The 18,351-nt window shown below is 38.7% G+C and overlaps 2 protein-coding genes across 6 annotated transcripts in view; both read right to left on the bottom strand.

The window, feature by feature from the left end:
- Positions 1–7,293, bottom strand: part of LOC121185501 (CD209 antigen-like protein A) — an 18,188-nt gene extending 10,895 nt beyond the window's left edge. The window contains exons 1-4 of the mRNA XM_041043705.1: positions 7,166–7,293; positions 6,544–6,612; positions 6,214–6,303; positions 5,811–6,026 (exon numbers count right to left, since the gene is read on the bottom strand). Of these exons, the coding sequence (XP_040899639.1) occupies positions 5,811–6,026; positions 6,214–6,303; positions 6,544–6,612; positions 7,166–7,229 (439 nt within the window). The 5' untranslated portion in view covers positions 7,230–7,293. The remainder of the gene's footprint in view (positions 1–5,810; positions 6,027–6,213; positions 6,304–6,543; positions 6,613–7,165) is intronic.
- On the bottom strand, positions 4,631–18,351 carry LOC121185499 (asialoglycoprotein receptor 1-like). 5 transcript variants are annotated; one of them, XR_005894368.1, is made up of 9 exons: positions 17,908–18,232; positions 17,130–17,207; positions 16,073–16,111; positions 15,843–15,959; positions 14,651–15,067; positions 10,913–11,076; positions 10,662–10,765; positions 10,280–10,585; positions 4,631–4,918 (listed from the first exon to the last, which is right to left on the bottom strand). XR_005894368.1 is itself a non-coding variant. In XM_041043698.1 (8 exons), exons 1-8 carry the CDS (start codon positions 17,969–17,971, stop codon positions 8,289–8,291), a joined length of 1,119 nt encoding a protein of 372 aa, XP_040899632.1. In that variant the 5' UTR covers positions 17,972–18,351; the 3' UTR covers positions 8,180–8,288. The 5 variants fall into 5 exon arrangements, 4 of the variants coding, with proteins under 4 accessions (XP_040899632.1, XP_040899635.1, XP_040899634.1 ...); XM_041043698.1 differs by lacking the exons at positions 4,631–4,918; positions 10,280–10,585; positions 10,662–10,765 and adding exons at positions 8,180–8,415; positions 8,492–8,604 and having other exon boundaries at positions 17,908–18,351; XM_041043701.1 differs by lacking the exon at positions 4,631–4,918 and having other exon boundaries at positions 10,189–10,585.

Raw genomic sequence — 18,351 nt, 5'->3', positions numbered from 1 at the left:
ATTTCAACATGATCAGCTCTTTATGTAACATCAGCACTAAAGACTGAAGCTCCATCTGACTCACAGGAAATTCCTCTCTGTAAAAGACACAGTATAATACTTCCCTAATAGATGAGACCTCCTGTCTCTCTCTGGAGCTCTGCTGGTGCTGATGCTGACTGTGTGAAGGACTAATGAGGTCCGAATGGAGCGAACACACTGAGGCCACATCTTCTTCTGCCTCATCTGGATGAAACATGTTTCAGCATCTTCTAATATTAATGTTGTTCTTCCTGACTTGATTAAAGATCACTGACATTTCCAAGCAGCAATTTGCAAGAAAAAGTCCACAACAACTTTGTGTGGCAGCATTTTGATTTATTCTAATAGAATAAACACGAATTTGCTTCCAGACAGACAGATAACACCTAACTATCACCTGTACATACAAATATTCTCTACATCAGAATACAAACGCTTATGACAACAGCCCCAGTGACATGTTGTGGAGAGGTAACACAGCTCCCTCTGCTGGCCAATCAGCAGCAATCATGGAAAATGTACATGTGTTGTTGGTCCCTTTCATCAATCTACTAACATACACATTGTAAGCACTGCATCTCTAACAGAGTGGAAGAAAAGCACATTGAAAGTCATTAATGATGCTGGTGTCAGCAGTCAGACTCAGTACCTATATAATCTAATATCTAACACACGCACGCACACACACACACACACACACACACACACACACAAAGCACATTCACAGCTTTGAAAAATCATTCACTATAATTTTTACCTTTTTTCTGAGAAAAATAAAATTCTTTAAATTTTCAGTTTTGTTTTTTAAAATAAAATTTGTGATCAGAAATCTTCATAATTTTATATTTATAATCCAACTGACATTATCCTATTTATAATTAATCTTAACAGATGATTCAGTAACCTCTAGTTTGTCTGCAGTGTTTAAACAGATAAAGCTGCCTTTTCACAGATCCATCGGTTTCTGTCACTACAGCTCACTGATTTCCATCCTTGGTTTTGGACAGAAATTACACATTGACCGTTGTCAGCAGGTTCTTGTTTCCAGGAGCTGAGGGAAAAACATGATGGTTAGAACAAGGCTGATAGATTTTAGGATTCAAAGTGTTCATCAATGTGTCTCTTACCTTTCAGTCAGATTACGTCCATCCACCCACTTCCATCTCCCATCTTCAGCTCTCAGGCCGATCCAGTATCCCTTGTCTCCTGAACTGCTCCAACTGTTATCACTGATGTATTTCTGAGGACAGTGGAGAGACAGTTATCAGAGATATTTAAATACTACAAGCTCACTGTGATCTACAGACTCACAGTGAGTTCAGACCTACAGAAAATACTTTTCATTTCATATAGGCTTTAATAAATATTCCCAGTGTTTTCTCATTACCTTCTCCTGTTCATTATCTACAACAGGCAAATCTGAAATCTTTCCTCTGCAGTTTTCTCGAGCTCCTTCCCAGTTTCTCTGACCTGCAGGATCACGGTCATTAATGGCATAGCAGCTGGACTGGTCTTTCAGCCATCCCTTCTGACAAGCTTTACACTGTCTTCCTGAAACAACAGAGACAAACTTAGAAACAGCATTACTCCATATTGATCATATTATTGTTCATTTTTGGACCTAATCAAAGTGATCTGAACATACCGTTATTTTCTTTGGGGCAGTAGGCATCAATGCTCCACTGAGCTTGAGCGATGTTGAGCTCATTCCACTCTGTCTGAATGTTTTGTATTTCCTCTTTGAAGTTGTTTCTCTCTTTCTCCAGCTCCTGGTTTTGTGTTGTCAGCTCTGTGATCTTTTTTCCTAAGACGCCATAGGCTTGTGTCAAGTTGTCAAACTGGACTGTGAGATTCTTGTTGTCTTTCCTCAGGTTTTCATTGTCTGACACAAGCATGTTGCTGAGGTTTGTCAGGTTTCGGTTTTCTTCATTCAGCTTGCTGTTTTCAGAAATGACAGAGGTAACTGCAGTGAAACATACAGGAAGGAGTGGTGAGCTGTCACTGTGTAAAACATTAACATGAGGAAATAATAACCTTGACTTAAAGCAACTGTCACATAAATGGTGTTTTCAGTCAGCATTTGTTGATGTTACAGAACAACACACGTTTGCTTACAGATGATATAGAATCACCTTTGACTTCATACTCACAGTAGATATGAAGACCCACAATTACAAGCAGTACAACCCAACTCACTGCTATTGTTGGAACAGACTGAGTGAAGGAGGGAGACTTCTTATCTGCCAAATAAGAATTCAGCTGGAATATGTCAAGTGTTCTTTAAAACAGTCACAAGTTCTGTTATAGACTTTTGATATTGAGAAAAGAAACATCTTTCTTTTCAAATAACAAATACCACCACCATAGACTGTATAAGACATGGACGTAGCACCCGTGACGTCACCCATTGGTTTCGGGGAGTTGGTTTTGTGACCAAACCATGGGCATTGGAGCTGCGCCATCTTGGATTTTAGTGGGAGTGTACTTTCCATATTTGGCGAAGAGGAGGTTACTCTACGGGTCAGCTGGCCGAGAACCCGGCCACTTAGCTCGGAGCAACCGAGCTAGCCTAAGGCTAATCAGCTAATCAGCTAGGCTAACAAGCTAAGCGGCAGCTACACGTAGCTACATCCACCACACGACAGTCCCCGAGTCCGACCCGACTAGCTCGACCCCGTACGATCGCGACACACAGCATACAACAGAGATCATAATGTTGCTGCTGTGTTTTAAACATGACTGTTTCAGATAGAGAGGTTTAGGTGGAGCTGCAGGGTTTGGTGGAGCTGTGGGGGGAAATTTATTTCTAGCTTATTATTTAACTGTGAAACAATCATTATTATTTCATATTAATAAAATATATTAAAACGTTAAAAACATTATTATTGTTGTCATTATTATTAATGATAACTAAAATAATGATAATAATAATATATTAAAATGTTTAATATTTAATATTTACAGGCTTTCACCGCTGCCTCCACCCGCTATACACTTATAGCACGGAACACACCGCAGCAGCGTTCCTAACATTAGCTGCTCCGGTCCTCTATCTGTATCAGCAGCGACCAGAAATCTGCAATTAAGTCATAAGCCAGCTGCAAAATATGCTAATACATGCTAATTAGCGCAAACATCCAGGTAAAATAGTGAGAAATTTACTTACCAAAAAAACTGCAACACAGACTCCTTCGACGGTCGGTTAGTACAGTCTACACTACAACAAGCCATACTGTCACAAAAACCTATCCTAACATTGGCAAACAAACACGGACACTGCAGCCCCTGTCCACCGCTGGAGGTAGCCGGAGGCTTCTGGATGTAGCCGCCTAGCCCAGCCGATGCTTTAGCAAAGAGCTAACTACCAGTACCTGTCTATGGGCTGTCACTCAACGTAAACACGACCTAATTTATGTAAGAATATTAAGCCAAAATAACAGTCAAACGGTTGTGGTACAAAATAAATCAGCCCCCACAGTGTTCACGGAGGTGGAAACTATCAGTAGACACCAAAAACAAGGCTGTAAATGTGGGGTTTTTTTATGATGTAAAGTTGGCTATTTTAACATGCGGGGTCAATGGAGAATTGCTCACTTCTGGAGCCAGCCCCCAGCGGCAGCCGAGGAACTGCAGCTTTTTGAACGCGGAAGTGATCCTCACTGCTGAAACCTACAACTCCCCCCTTGGACACCACACAATGAATATATAATATGCCCTTTCAAGTCAGTAAAAGCTCTTTCTGCCTCAGGAGTCCACGTCACAAAGTCAGTCATGGCCAAATGTTTTCCCCCATGAGTGAAATCATACAAGGAGTGGGAGATCTCCGCAAAATCAGAGATCCATGGGCGGCAAAAGCCTGCTAAACCTAGAAAATACATCTTTTGTGTTTTGGTTTGTGGTTTTGGAAGATCCAGAGTCACCTGGATGCAGTCCAGACCCAACCAACGACCCTCTGGAGTAACTATATGCCCAAGATAATGAACAAGCTGCAGTTTATCTTTTAACATCTTGTGACCATTTTCTGCCAGAAAATGAAGAAAGGACTGTGTCAGCTTGGCAAGTTTCTTGTGATCATTTACAGCCCCCTGCCCCAGCGTCTCCACTGCATTGGTGTGGGTACAATACAGAGATAAATTTCCCCAGCTTGAGGGATCAATAAAGTAATAAACATAAAGGTTGAAAGAGAAGTATGAAAGTCCACATCTCGCCGACTGTGATATTCACGGGAAAGTGTTTGGTTTTTAGTTCAGTTTTCATCTGGATGAAACAGGAAATTCCTCTCTGTAAAAGACACAGTATAATACTTCCCTGATAGATGAGACCTCCTGTCTCTCTCTGGAGCTCTGCTGGTGCTGATGCTGACTGTGTGAAGGACTAATGAGGTCTGAATGGAGCGAACACACTGAGGCCACATCTTCTTCTGCCTCATCTTGATGAAACAAGTTTCAGCATCTTCTAATATTAATGTTGCTCTTCCTGACTTGATTAAAGATCACTGACATTTCCAAGCAGCAATTTGCAAGAAAAAGTCCACAACAACATTGTGTGGCAAATATTCTCTACATCAGAATACAAACGCTTATGACAACAGCCCCAGTGACATGTTGTGGAGAGGTAACACAGCTCCCTCTGCTGGCCAATCAGCAGCAATAATGGAAAATGTCCATGTGTTGTTGGTCCCTTTCATCAATCTACTAACATACACATTGCAAGCACTGCATCTCTAACAGAGTGGAAGAAAAGCACATTGAAAGTCATTAATGATGCTGGTGTCAGCAGTCAGACTCAGTACCTATATAATCTAATATCTAACACACACACACACACACACACACACACACACACACACACACACACACACAAAGCACATTCACAAACAGCTTTGAAAAATCATTCACTATAATTTTTACCTTTTTTCTGAGAAAAATAAAATTCTTTAAATTTTCAGTTTTCTTTTTCAAAATAAAATTTGTGATCAGAAATCTTCATAATTTTATATTTATAAACCAACTGACATTATCCTATTTATAATTAATCTTAACAGATGATTCAGTAAGCTCTAGTTTGTCTGCAGTGTTTAAACAGATAAAGCTGCCTTTTCACAGATCCATCGGTTTCTGTCACTACAGCTCACTGATTTCCATCCTTGGTTTTGGACAGAAATTACACATTGACCGTTGTCAGCAGGTTCTTGTATCCAGGAGCTGAGGGAAAAACATGATGGTTAGAACAAGGCTGATAGATTTTAGGATTCAAAGTGTTCATCAGTGTGTCTCTTACCTTTCAGTCAGATTACGTCCATCCACCCACTTCCATCTCCCATCTTCAGCTCTCAGGCCAATCCAGTATCCAATACTGCCCCAAATATTATTACTGATGTATGTCTGAGGACAGTGGAGAGACAGTTATCAGAGATATTTAAATACTACAAGCTCACTGTGATCTACAGACTCACAGTGAGTTCAGACCTACAGAAAATACTTTTCATTTCACATAGGCTTTAATAAATATTCCCAGTGTTTTCTCATTACCTTCTCCTGTTCATTATCTACAACAGCCAAATCTGAAATCTTTCCTCTGCAGTCTTCTCGAGCTCCTTCCCAGTTTCTCTGACCTGCAGGATCACGGTCATTAATGGCATAGCATCTGGACTTTTCTTCCAGCCATCCCTTCTGACAAGCTTTACACTGTCTTCCTGAAACAACAGAGACAAACTTAGAAACAGCTTTACTCCATATTGATGGTGTTATTGTTCATTTTTGGACCTAATCAAAGTGATCTGAACATACCGTTACTTTCTTTGGGGCAGTAGGCATCAATGCTCCACTGAGCTCGAGTGACGTTGAGCTCGTTCCACTCTGTCTGAATGTTTTGTATTTTTTCTGTTAAGTTGTTCCTCTCTTTCTCCAGCTCCTGGTTTTGAGTCTCTAGTTCCTGGTTTCGTGATGTCAGGTTACGGTTTTCTTCATTCAGCTTGTTGTTGTTTTCAGAAATGACAGAGGTAACTGCAGTGAAACATACAGGAAGGAGTGGTGAGCTGTCACTGTGTAAAACATTAACATGAGGAAATAATGACTTTGACTTAAAGCAACTGTCACATAAATGGTGTTTTCAGTCAGCATTTGTTGATGTTACAGAACAACACACGTTTGCTTACAGATGATATAGAGTCACCTTTGACTTCATACTCACAGTAGATATGAAGACTCACAATTACAAGCAGTACAACCCAACTCACTGCTATTGTTGGAACAGACTGAGTGAAGGAGGGAGACTTCTTATCTGCCAAATAAGAATTCAGCTGGAATATGTTAAGTGTTCTTTAAAACAGTCACAAGTTCTGTTCTGGACTTTTGATATTGAGAAAAGAAACATGTTTCTTTTGAAATAACAAATACACAGTGATTCTAAACCTTCACATTTCAGCTTTTGTCATTGTCACATGTTCATTAATCATTTTGATGAATAGAAAAAATCATGCTTAAGTTCATTATCATGTAGTAAAATGTGTCAGGAACATACCTAAGGTGACTGGTTTGTTGTCCACAGTGCATACTGCTGCATTAACATAGTCAGCTTCTTCAACTTCCTCTGAAACAGTTCAGATCAAACACCAGTGTTTATATATCTGCAGTAAATTAATCTTTATTTGCAGTATTACTCCTAATCAGAATCAGAAAAACTTTATCAATCCCTGTAGGGAAATTTTTGGGTTACAGACCAACTCCCAAATGAAAATGAAAAATTTTGAAAATTGCACAGAGAAAGATGTATCTAAAATAAATAAAGTTTAGTGTAAAAAAATAAAAATATAAAAAATGAAATAAGGGAAGTTGAATAAAAGTAAAAATCCTGCAATACCCCTCTTAGAATATACATATACCCCAATATCAGAGAAACAATAAAATCAAAATATAAGAAACATCTTCATATAATAATAATATGTTGAGCAGACTGGAAAAATCATGATAGAAAAGATGAAGGTGAAAATGAATTTGTGACTTTGTGTTGATGAGGTTAGTGAGATCTCTGACTGAGGCAGAGGAGACAACACTTATGAAACTTATGAAAACAATAAGGTTAGATACTGCTACACAACAGACACAAAGCCTGTAAAGTTTGATTCTATTAGAAAGTATCTTACCTGCAGATAAAGAAGCATTTGGCTTTTTGAAGGTAACAGTCCCCTGCTGTGTGTTTGTGTTCATCTTCAACAAAGCACAAGTTTCAGCAGTAATCCTACATGAAGGCTGAAAGGGAAGTATGAAGGTCCACAGCTCACCAACTGTGATATTCAGAGAAATGTGTTTGGTTTTTAGTTCAGTTTTCTGGCGACACTTTGTGTCTCTGTTCAGCAGCAGATGATTCTTTGTGGTGATGTGAAGTTCTCTGTTTTAATAGTTTCAGCAAACACTGTGGGTCAGACACATCCTGTCACGCTGCTGCAGCTCATTTTTACTTTTTTTTTTTTCTAATCAAGTAGATTTGTCCATTTCTACCATGCATCTGACAAACACAAACATCTAGTGTTTAACACACAAATTGATCTTTAAGTCAAAACTTGATCAGTGACGTGAACATGGAGTTAATGTTTGTCTGTTTCTGCCCAGGAGCAAAATTCTTCCTCAGCACATTTCAACATGATCAGCTCTTTATGTAACATCAGCACTAAAGACTGAAGCTCCATCTGACTCACAGGAAATTCCTCTCTGTAACTATAACTGTAACTATCACCTGTACATACAAATATTCTCTACATCAGAATACAAACACTTGTGACAACAGCCCCAGTAACATGTTGTGGAGAGGTAACACAGCTCCCTCTGCTGGCCAATCAGCAGCAATAATGGAAAATGTCCATGTGTTGTTGGTCCCTTTCATCAATCTACAAACAAACACATTGTAAGCACTGCATCTCTAACAGAGTGGAAGAAAAGCACATTGAAAGTCATTAATGATGCTGGTGTCAGCAGTCAGACTCAGTACCTATATAATCTAATATCTAACACACGCACGCACACACACACACACACACACACACACACACACAAAGCACATTCACAAACAGCTTTGAAAAATCATTCACTTTAATTTTTACCTTTTTTCTGAGAAAAATAAAATTCATTAAATTTTCAAATTTTGTTTTTCAAAAACACAATTTGTGATTAGAAGTCTTCATAATTATATATTTATAATCCAACTGACATTATCCTATTTATAATTAATCCTAACAGATGATTTAGTAACCTCTAGTTTGTCTGCAGTGTTTAAACAGATAAAGCTGCCTTTCCACAGATCCATCGGTTTCTGTCACTACAGCTCACTGATTTCCATCCTTGGTTATAGACAGAAATTACACATTGACCGTTGTCAGCAGGTCCTTGTTTCCAGGAGCTGAGGGAAAAACATGATGGTTAGAACAAGGCTGATAGATTTTAGGATTCAAAGTGTTCATCAATGTGTCTCTTACCTTTCAGTCAGATTACGTCCATCCACCCACTTCCATCTCCCATCTTCAGCTCTCAGGCCGATCCAGAATCCCTCTTCTCCTGAACTGCTCCAACTGTGATCATTGATGTATTTCTGAGGACAGTGGAGAGAAGTAAGAGAAAAATCACACTAAAATTAATTATCGTGCAGTAAACTGTGTCAGGAACATACCTAAGGTGGCTGGTTTGTTGTCCACAGTGCGTACTGCTACATTAACATAGTCAGCTTCTTCCGGTTTCTCTGAAACAGTTCAGATCAAACACCAGTGTTTAAATATCTGCAGTAAATTAGTCTTTATTTGCAGTATTACTCCTAATATGTTGAGCAGACTGGAAACATTATTATAGAAAAGATGAAGGTGAAAATGAATTTGTGACTTTGTGTTGATGAGGTTAGTGAGATCTCTGACTGAGGCAGAGGAGACAACACTTATGAAACTTATGAAAACAATAAGATTAGATACTGCTACACAACAGACACAAAGCCTGTAAAGTTTGATTCTATTAGAAAGTATCTTACCTGCAGATAAAGAAGCATTTGGCTTTTTGAAGGTAACAGTCCCCTGCTGTGTGTTTGTGTTCATCTTCAACAAAGCACAAGTTTCAGCAGTAATCCTACATGAAGGCTGAAAGGGAAGTATGAAGGTGCACAGCTCACCAACTGTGATATTCACAGAAATGTGTTTGGTTTTTAGTTAAATTTTCTTGCAACAGTTTGTGTCTCTGATTAGCAGATACTGATAACTTGTTGTAACAGGAAGTCATGTGCCTTAATATTTTCAGACACATCCTGTCACGCTGCTGCAGCTCACCTTTTACTGACAGAATTTTTTATTCTAATCAAGTAGATTTGTCCATTTCTACCATGCATCTGACAAACACAAACATCTAGTGTTTAACACACAAACTGATCTTTAAGTCAAAACTTGATCAGTAACGTGAACATGGATTTAATGTTTGTCTGTTTCTGCCCAGGAGCAAAATTCTTCCTCAGCACATTTCAACATGATCAGCTCTTTATGTAACATCAGCACTAAAGACTGAAGCTCCATCTGACTCACAGGAAATTCCTCTCTGTAAAAGACACAGTATAATACTTCCCTAATAGATGAGACCTCCTGTCTCTCTCTGGAGCTCTGCTGGTGCTGATGCTGACTGTGTGAAGGACTAATGAGGTCCGAATGGAGCGAACACACTGAGGCCACATCTTCTTCTGCCTCATCTGGATGAAACATGTTTCAGCATCTTCTAATATTAATGTTGTTCTTCCTGACTTGATTAAAGATCACTGACATTTCCAAGCAGCAATTTGCAAGAAAAAGTCCACAACAACTTTGTGTGGCAGCATTTTGATTTATTGTAATAGAATAAACATGAATTTGCTTCCAGACAGACAGATAACACCTAACTATCACCTGTACATACAAATATTCTCTACATCAGAATACAAACACTTATGACAACAGCCCCAGTGACATGTTGTGGAGAGGTAACACAGCTCCCTCTGCTGGCCAATCAGCAGCAATAATGGAAAATGTCCATGTGTTGTTGGTCCCTTTCATCAATCTACTAACATACACATTGTAAGCACTGCATCTCTAACAGAGTGGAAGAAAAGCACATTGAAAGTCATTAATGATGCTGGTGTCAGCAGTCAGACTCAGAACCTATATAATCTAATATCTAACTGCATGTTTACACACACACACACACACACACACACACACACACACAAAGCACATTCACAAACAGCTTTGAAAAATATTCACTTTTTTTTACCTTTTTTCTGAGAAAAATAAAATTCTTTAAATTTTCAAATTTTGTTTTTCAAAAACACAATTTGTGATTAGAAATCTTCATAATTATATATTTATAATCCAACTGACATTATCCTATTTATAATTAATCTTAACAGATGATTCAGTAACCTCTAGTTTGTCTGCAGTGTTTAAACAGATAAAGCTGCCTTTTCACAGATCCATCGGTTTGTGTCACTACAGCTCACTGATTTCCATCCTTGGTTATAGACAGAAATTACACATTGACCGTTGTCAGCAGGTTGTTGTATCCAGGAGCTGAGGGAAAAACATGATGGTTAGAACAAGGCTGATAGATTTTAGGACTCAAAGTGTTCATCAACGTGTCTCTTACCTTTCAGTCAGATTACGTCCATCCACCCACTTCCATCTCCCATCTTCAGCTCTCAGGCCGATCCAGAATCCAATGCTGCCCCAAATATTATTACTGATGTACGTCTGAGGACAGTGGAGAGACAGTTATCAGAGATATTTAAATACTACAAGCTCACTGTGATCTACAGACTCACAGTGAGTTCAGACCTACAGAAAATACTTTTCATTTCATATAGGCTTTAATAAATATTCCCAGTGTTTTCTCATTACCTTCTCCTGTTCATTAACTACAACAGCCAAATCTGAAATCTTTCCTCTGCAGTCTTCTCGAGCTCCTTCCCAGTTTCTCTGACCTGCAGGATCACGGTCATTAATGGCATAGCATCTGGACTTTTCTTCCAGCCATCCCTTCTGACAAGCTTTACACTGTCTTCCTGAAACAACAGAGACAAACTTAGAAACAGCTTTACTCCATATTGATGGTGTTATTGTTCATTTTTGGACCTAATCAAAGTGATCTGAACATACCGTTACTTTCTTTGGGGCAGTAGGCATCAATGCTCCACTGAGCTCGAGTGACGTTGAGCTCGTTCCACTCTGTCTGAATGTTTTGTATTTCCTCTTTGAAGTTGTTTCTCTCTTTCTCCAGCTTCTGGTTTCGTGCTGTCAGGTTAAGGTTTTGTGTTGTCAGCTCTGTGATCTTTTTCCCTAAGACAGCATAGACTGGTGTCAGGTTGTCAAACTGGACTGTGAGATTCTTGTTGTCTTTCCTCAGGTTTTCATTGTCTGACACAAGCATGTTGCTGAGGTTTGTCAGGTTACGGATTTCTTCATTCAGCTTGTTGTTGTTTTCAGAAATGACAGAGGTAACTGCAGTGAAACATACAGGAAGGAGTGGTGAGCTGTCACTGTGTAAAACATTAACATGAGGAAATAATAACTTTGACTTAAAGCAACTGTCACATAAATGGTGTTTTCAGTCAGCATTTGTTGATGTTACAGAACAACACACGTTTGCTTACAGATGATATAGAGTCACCTTTGACTTCATACTCACAGTAGATATGAAGACCCACAATTACAAGCAGTACAACCCAACTCACTGCTATTGTTGGAACAGACTGAGTGAAGGAGGGAGACTTCTTATCTGCCAAATAAGAATTCAGCTGGAATATGTCAAGTGTTCTTTAAAACAGTCACAAGTTCTGTTCTGGACTTTTGATATTGAGAAAAGAAACATCTTTCTTTTCAAATAACAAATACATAGTGATTCTAAACCTTCACATTTCAGCTTTTGTCATTGTCACATGTTCATTAATCATTTTGATGAATAGAAAAAATCATGCTTAAGTTCATTATCATGTAGTAAAGTGTGTCAGGAACATACCTAATGTGACTCGTTTGTTGTCCACAGTGCATACTGCTGCATTAACATAGTCAGCTTCTTCAACTTCCTCTGAAACAGTTCAGATCAAACACCAGTGTTTAAATATCTGCAGTAAATTAATCTTTATTTGCAGTATTACTCCTAATCAGAATCAGAAAAACTTTATCAATCCCTGTAGGGAAATTTTTGGGTTACAGACCAACTCCCAAATGAAAATGAAGAAAAATTTTGAAAATTGCACAGAGAAAGATGTATCTAAAATAAATAAAGTTTAGTGTGAAAAAATAAAAATATAAAAAATGAAATAAGGGAAGTTGAATAAAAGTAAAAATCCTGCAATACCCCTCTTAGAATATACATATACCCCAATATCAGAGAAACAATAAAATCAAAATATAAGAAACATCTTCATATAATAATAATATGTTGAGCAGACTGGAAAAATCATGATAGAAAAGATGAAGGTGAAAATGAATTTGTGACTTTGTGTTGATGAGGTTAGTGAGATCTCTGACTGAGGCAGAGGAGACAACACTTATGAAACTTATGAAAACAATAAGATTAGATACTGCTACACAACAGACACAAAGCCTGTAAAGTTTGATTCTATTAGAAAGTATCTTACCTGCAGATAAAGAAGCATTTGGCTTTTTGAAGGTAACAGTCCCCTGCTGTGTGTTTGTGTTCATCTTGGACAAAGCACAAGTTTCAGCAGTAATCCTACATGAAGGCTGAAAGGGAAGTATGAAGGTGCACAGCTCACCAACTCTGTGTTGGTGTTTAGTTTTTAGTTCAGTTTTCTGGCGACAGTTTGTGTCACTGTTCAGCAGCAGCTGATTCCTTGTGGTGATGTGAAGTTCTCTGTTTTAATAGTTTCAGCCCACACTGTGGGTCAGACACATCCTGTCATGCTGCTGCAGCTCATTTTTTACTGACAGAATTTTTTATTCTAATCAAGTAGATTTGTCCATTTCTACCATGTATCTGACAAACACAAACATCTAGTGTTTAACACACAAACTGATCTTTAAGTCAAAACTTGATCAGTAACGTGAACATGGATTTAATGTTTGTCTGTTTCTGCCCAGGAGCAAAATTCTTCCTCAGCACATTTCAACATGATCAGCTCTTTATGTAACATCAGCACTAAAGACTGAAGCTCCATCTGACTCACAGGAAATTCCTCTCTGTAAAAGACACAGTATAATACTTCCCTAATACATGAGACCTCCTGTCTCTCTCTGGAGCTCTGCTGGTGCTGATGCTGACTGTGTGAAGGACTAATGAGGTCCGAATGGAGCGAACACACTGAGGCCACATCTTCTTCTGCCTCATCTGGATGAAACATGTTTCAGCATCTTCTAATATTAATGTTGTTCTTCCTGACTTGATTAAAGATCACTGACATTTCCAAGCAGCAATTTGCAAGAAAAAGTCCACAACAACATTGTGTGGCAGCATTTTGATTTATTGTAATGGAATAAACATGAATTTGCTTCCAGACAGACAGATAACACCTAACTATCACCTGTACATACAAATATTCTCTACATCAGAATACAAACGCCCCAGTGACATGTTGTGGAGAGGTAACACAGCTCCCTCTGCTGGCCAATCAGCAGCAATAATGGAACATGTACATGTGTTGTTGGTCCCTTTCATCAATCTACTAACATACACATTGTAAGCACTGCATCTCTAACAGAGTGGAAGAAAAGCACATTGAAAGTCATTAATGATGCTGGTGTCAGCAGTCAGACTCAGTACCTATCAATTCAATTTTGGTTTTGAAAAACACAATTTGTGATCAGAAATCTTCATAATTTTATATTTATAATCCAACTGACATTATCCTATTTATAATTAATCTTAACAGATGATTCAGTAAGCTCTAGTTTGTCTGCAGTGTTTAAACAGATAAAGCTGCCTTTTCACAGATCCATCGGTTTCTGTCACTACAGCTCACTGATTTCCATCCTTGGTTATAGACAGAAATTACACATTGACCGTTGTCAGCAGGTTGTTGTATCCAGGAGCTGAGGGAAAAACATGATGGTTAGAACAAGGCTGATAGATTTTAGGATTCAAAGTGTTCATCAGTGTGTCTCTTACCTTTCAGTCAGATTACGTCCATCCACCCACTTCCATCTCCCATCTTCAGCTCTCAGGCCGATCCAGAATCCAATGCTGCCCCAAATATTATTACTGATGTACGTCTGAGGACAGTGGAGAGACAGTTATCAGAGATATTTAAATACTACAAGCTCACTGTGATCTACAGACTCACAGTGAGTTCAGACCTACAGAAAATACTTTTCATTTCACATAGGCTTTAATAAATATTCCAAGTGTTTTCTCATTACCTTCTCCTGTTCATTAACTACAACAGCCAAATCTGAATTCTTTCCTCTGCAGTCTTCTCGAGCTCCTTCCCAGTTTCTCTGACCTGGAGGTTCAGGGTCATTAATGGCATAGCATCTGGACTTTTCTTCCAGCCATCCATACTGACAGGCTTTACACTGTCTTCCTGAAACAACAGAGACAAACTTAGAAACAGCTTTACTCCATATTGATGGTATTATTGTTCATTTTTGGACCTAATCAAAGTGATCTGAACATACCGTTATTTTCTTTGGTGCAGTAGGCATCAATGCTCCACTGAGCTCGAGTGACGTTGAGCTCATTCCACTCTGTCTGAATGTTTTGTATTTCTTGTGTTAAGTTGTTCCTCTCTTTCTCCAGCTTCTGGTTTCGTGTTGTCAGGTTAAGGTTTTGTGTCTCCAGCTCCTGGTTTCGTGCTGTCAGGTTAAGGTTTTGTGATGTCAGCTCTGTCATCTTGTTTTCTAAGACAGCATAGGCTTTTGTCAGGTTGTCAAACTGGACTGTGAGATTCTTGTTGTCTTTCCTCAGGTTTTCATTGTCTGACATGAGCCTGTTGTTGAGGTTTGTCAGGTTGCGATTGTCAGCCAGTATCGCTGTTTGGTTGACTTTTAACTGGTTCAGCTCATTTGTTTCACTCTCTTCACTTAATGTAGCAACTGCAAAATGAAAATTAGCTTAATGGATGGTGATATTGCAATTCCGATTTTTCCATTTAGTTCTTGTCATTTTGCTGCTCTCTGAGGATCTGTCCTGTTTGCCCTGATTCAAGTTTCCAGCCTTTTGGGAGTTTAGGCTCCTATTGTGTTTAGTAAATTTATGAGAAATTTTTTTATCAGGAAAGGTAAGAAAAATATAGAACATCACTTGACTCCTTTATTTTGTTCTAAGCATACATGTCTGTGTTTTCCACACTCTGCTGTGCTGTTGCTTCTGTCGCATTTGTAAAAGTCACCTACAAATTCATATTCATATTCAGGTGAGCATACACTATAAAGTGCTTTACTCTAAACTTAGATTTAACATATATATTTTCCTTTTTTTGGGAGTAAGTAAGCACAAAGCTGTAAAACATATGATCAAATGTTTCCTAAATTTGTCTTTAATGTCTTAGTATTTGGTCTGATGTTTTCCCAGATGCTTCACTATAAATTACAATGAGCCTTCCCAATGCAGGACATGGAATAAATGGTAATGATAATATCAAAAGAAATGGAAATCACATAAGCAAGAACCCTGTGTTATGAATTCACTGTCACAGATTTAGAAACAAACTTGTAGAAGGTAAAACACTGGCAGTAGATTCTGACTGTGGCTGATACATGAGTCACAGAAAATAAAGGTCACAGAAGAAAACTGGTCCTCTGATTCTTTAAGGACTGTTTCATGTATGAGTCTGAGTTCATGCATCGACTGCTGAGTTTGTATACTTACTGTAGACAGAGACCACCACTATGATGCCTGCCAACAAAATGGCACAAAGAAAGCCCAAAAAAAAAGCCACTTGGTGACAACGCCTGTTGTTTGCTTTCTTATCTGGGAGGAATCCTGCTGAAAAAACAAAAAACAAACAAACAAAAAAAAAGAAAATACAAATGTAAGAGTTCAGAAGTCTGAGTTCATCGGATCAACTTGGTATCTTTCCAAAGTTTAAACAGACAGACCGTGGTTCTCCTCTGCTTGCTTGGTATTTTTATCACTTTCTGTGGTGAACAAGAACAAACATAATGAGATGGTTAATATCTCCAGTTTGACACTGTGTGAATCTGAAGTGAGGAAAGGGCAGGCACATCATCTCTTTGGTGGATATGAGTTGTTGCCATCAGGACAAAGGTTCAGGGTGCCGCTGCTGCCGACTGCCCCTGTTCATAGATCCTTCATATCCGCCTGTGCAGCTCTGTTAAATATATCTGAAGATGGTTCTGATACTTTCATCTTGATGTATTTTGGATCATTATGTTTGAAGCCTGTGTTTCATTGTGATGTCGAGGAAACAGGAAACAGGAAAGGTGAGAACTTGATTTTGAGTATCTCACTGCTAAAGCCTTATTTTAACTTCACATAAACATGGAGATAAATTAATGAATGACTAATAATAATGATAACTAGACAATTGCCCTGCGTTTGTCTGTCTGTGTGTGTGTGAGTGGTGTGTGTGTGTGTGTGTGTGTGTGTCTGTGTGTGTCTGTGAGTGTGTGTGTGTCCGTGCTCCGCACCGCACACTATTAAACCCTGAATTTTTCCAAAATCACACATGATCGTTAAAGGGTCACTGTTCAAAAACTACACAACTTAGGAAAAAAGTTGAATTCACGTGGAATACACAGGACTTGTGTCCACATTTTAAAGTTTGACTGGTGAAAGTATGCCTGAGCAGATGTTTGAAAAAAACGTGGGAAATTCATTAAAGATTTGCGACTTCCCGTTCACTCTCTATGGGAAATTCTTCGCATTTTTTTTGGGAATTACGTCGCGAAACTTGAATATTCTGGAGAAAAATAAATAAAAGCACACCGAGTCCGACCGAGCCGCACGGTTTGATGTGTAATTTGTTGGTGTGCGCTCGGCGGTGTGGGAGGACTTACCGAAAATCAACACGGAACAAGAATAAGATGAACGAGAAGAACAATACTGTGCATGAAAAGGGATGCACCACTAATACTAGGAATAATAATAATTTTCTATACATATATACATTTAAATTATTTTTTTACAACGTACCATTTGTGTCCGCAGTTTCTTGGGATTTTTTACTTTCCACCTTCACTTCATCGTACACAGTGTCCTCTTCCTTTTTAGCTGAAAGATCGAAGAATACGACATCCTGGTCATTTACTGTGTGTGGCACATGAAGGCATTTTAAAGGATTATTCCATTATTTGAAATTGGCCTTTCTTTGCTTTTCAACTGTATTCTGTAGACCCCCACAGGACATTACATCTGTCTCATTGTAGCTATGTCTTTACAGTGTAATAGATTTATCAGGTTGGACCCTGATTCCAACATTTCATCATGTTTGTTTTGAACCATTTGAATTCAGGAAACAGAAGCTGAAGACAAACCTGACTGAGATGAAATTAAAACGGGCCGTTCCAGTGGATCACAGATGGTAAAGGGATTACATGTTAAAGTAAACTGGTCGATGCAGAGGACACACTCACTGTTAACAGTTTAACACTGTGCATCTCTCTTTTCTTCGTTTACAGTGAACAGTCCACAGTGATCAACATTTCAGAACATTCAAAGCATTTCCACACAGTCACAGTCTTTTCTCTGAAGAACTCGTCTGATTTTTTCCTGCTTACTGACTCGGATTTAATTCTCTGGTCAGTAAATATTCCTGTGTTTTAGAAGAGTGTATTTTCTGTCCAGTGTTACTGAAGAAAATACCATGAAAGAAAATCCACACACACTGCAGACATGCAGTATCTGAAATCCAAATCAATAGCTGATAACCTTTCGTGATGTGCTGTGTTTAAAAAGTAGACTTTCTTCTTACCTTCAGGTGGGGGATTGTTTTTGGCTTTGAATACAACAGAGGCGTAGTTAACCTCCTCTGCCATTGCTGCACTTGTTCTCCTGGGACGAGTCTGACTTGACAGAGAAGTGCCACTGTAATTCAACCACAACGCATCCTAATACGAGAAGTTGTTGTTTCCCCTGTTTAGTGGAGTCTGTCACTCACAGCCTTGAAATGAACAACTTCTGCTTTTAGTTGAGGCATTCATTTGCATCCCTGACTGGCTCTGTGTGAACTGAAACCCATACACAGTGTTATATTGTGTTATGAAAAGATGATATTCTAATAAAAAGCAGTATTACAATCTGTGTGCCTGCAGGAAGAGGAGTGCTAATGTAAAATGTAAAAAGTGGACTTTGGACATTTGCTTGACGTAGTATCAGGAAACTCACAGTAACCAAATCAACTCACGTAATTGTGTTG

The sequence above is a fragment of the Toxotes jaculatrix genome, chromosome 8 (genome assembly GCF_017976425.1).
Source record: "Toxotes jaculatrix isolate fToxJac2 chromosome 8, fToxJac2.pri, whole genome shotgun sequence".
NCBI classification, from domain to species: domain Eukaryota; kingdom Metazoa; phylum Chordata; class Actinopteri; family Toxotidae; genus Toxotes; species Toxotes jaculatrix.
Note: the sequence above shows the minus strand (reverse complement) of the source record. Positions and strands in the feature narration are given on the sequence as shown.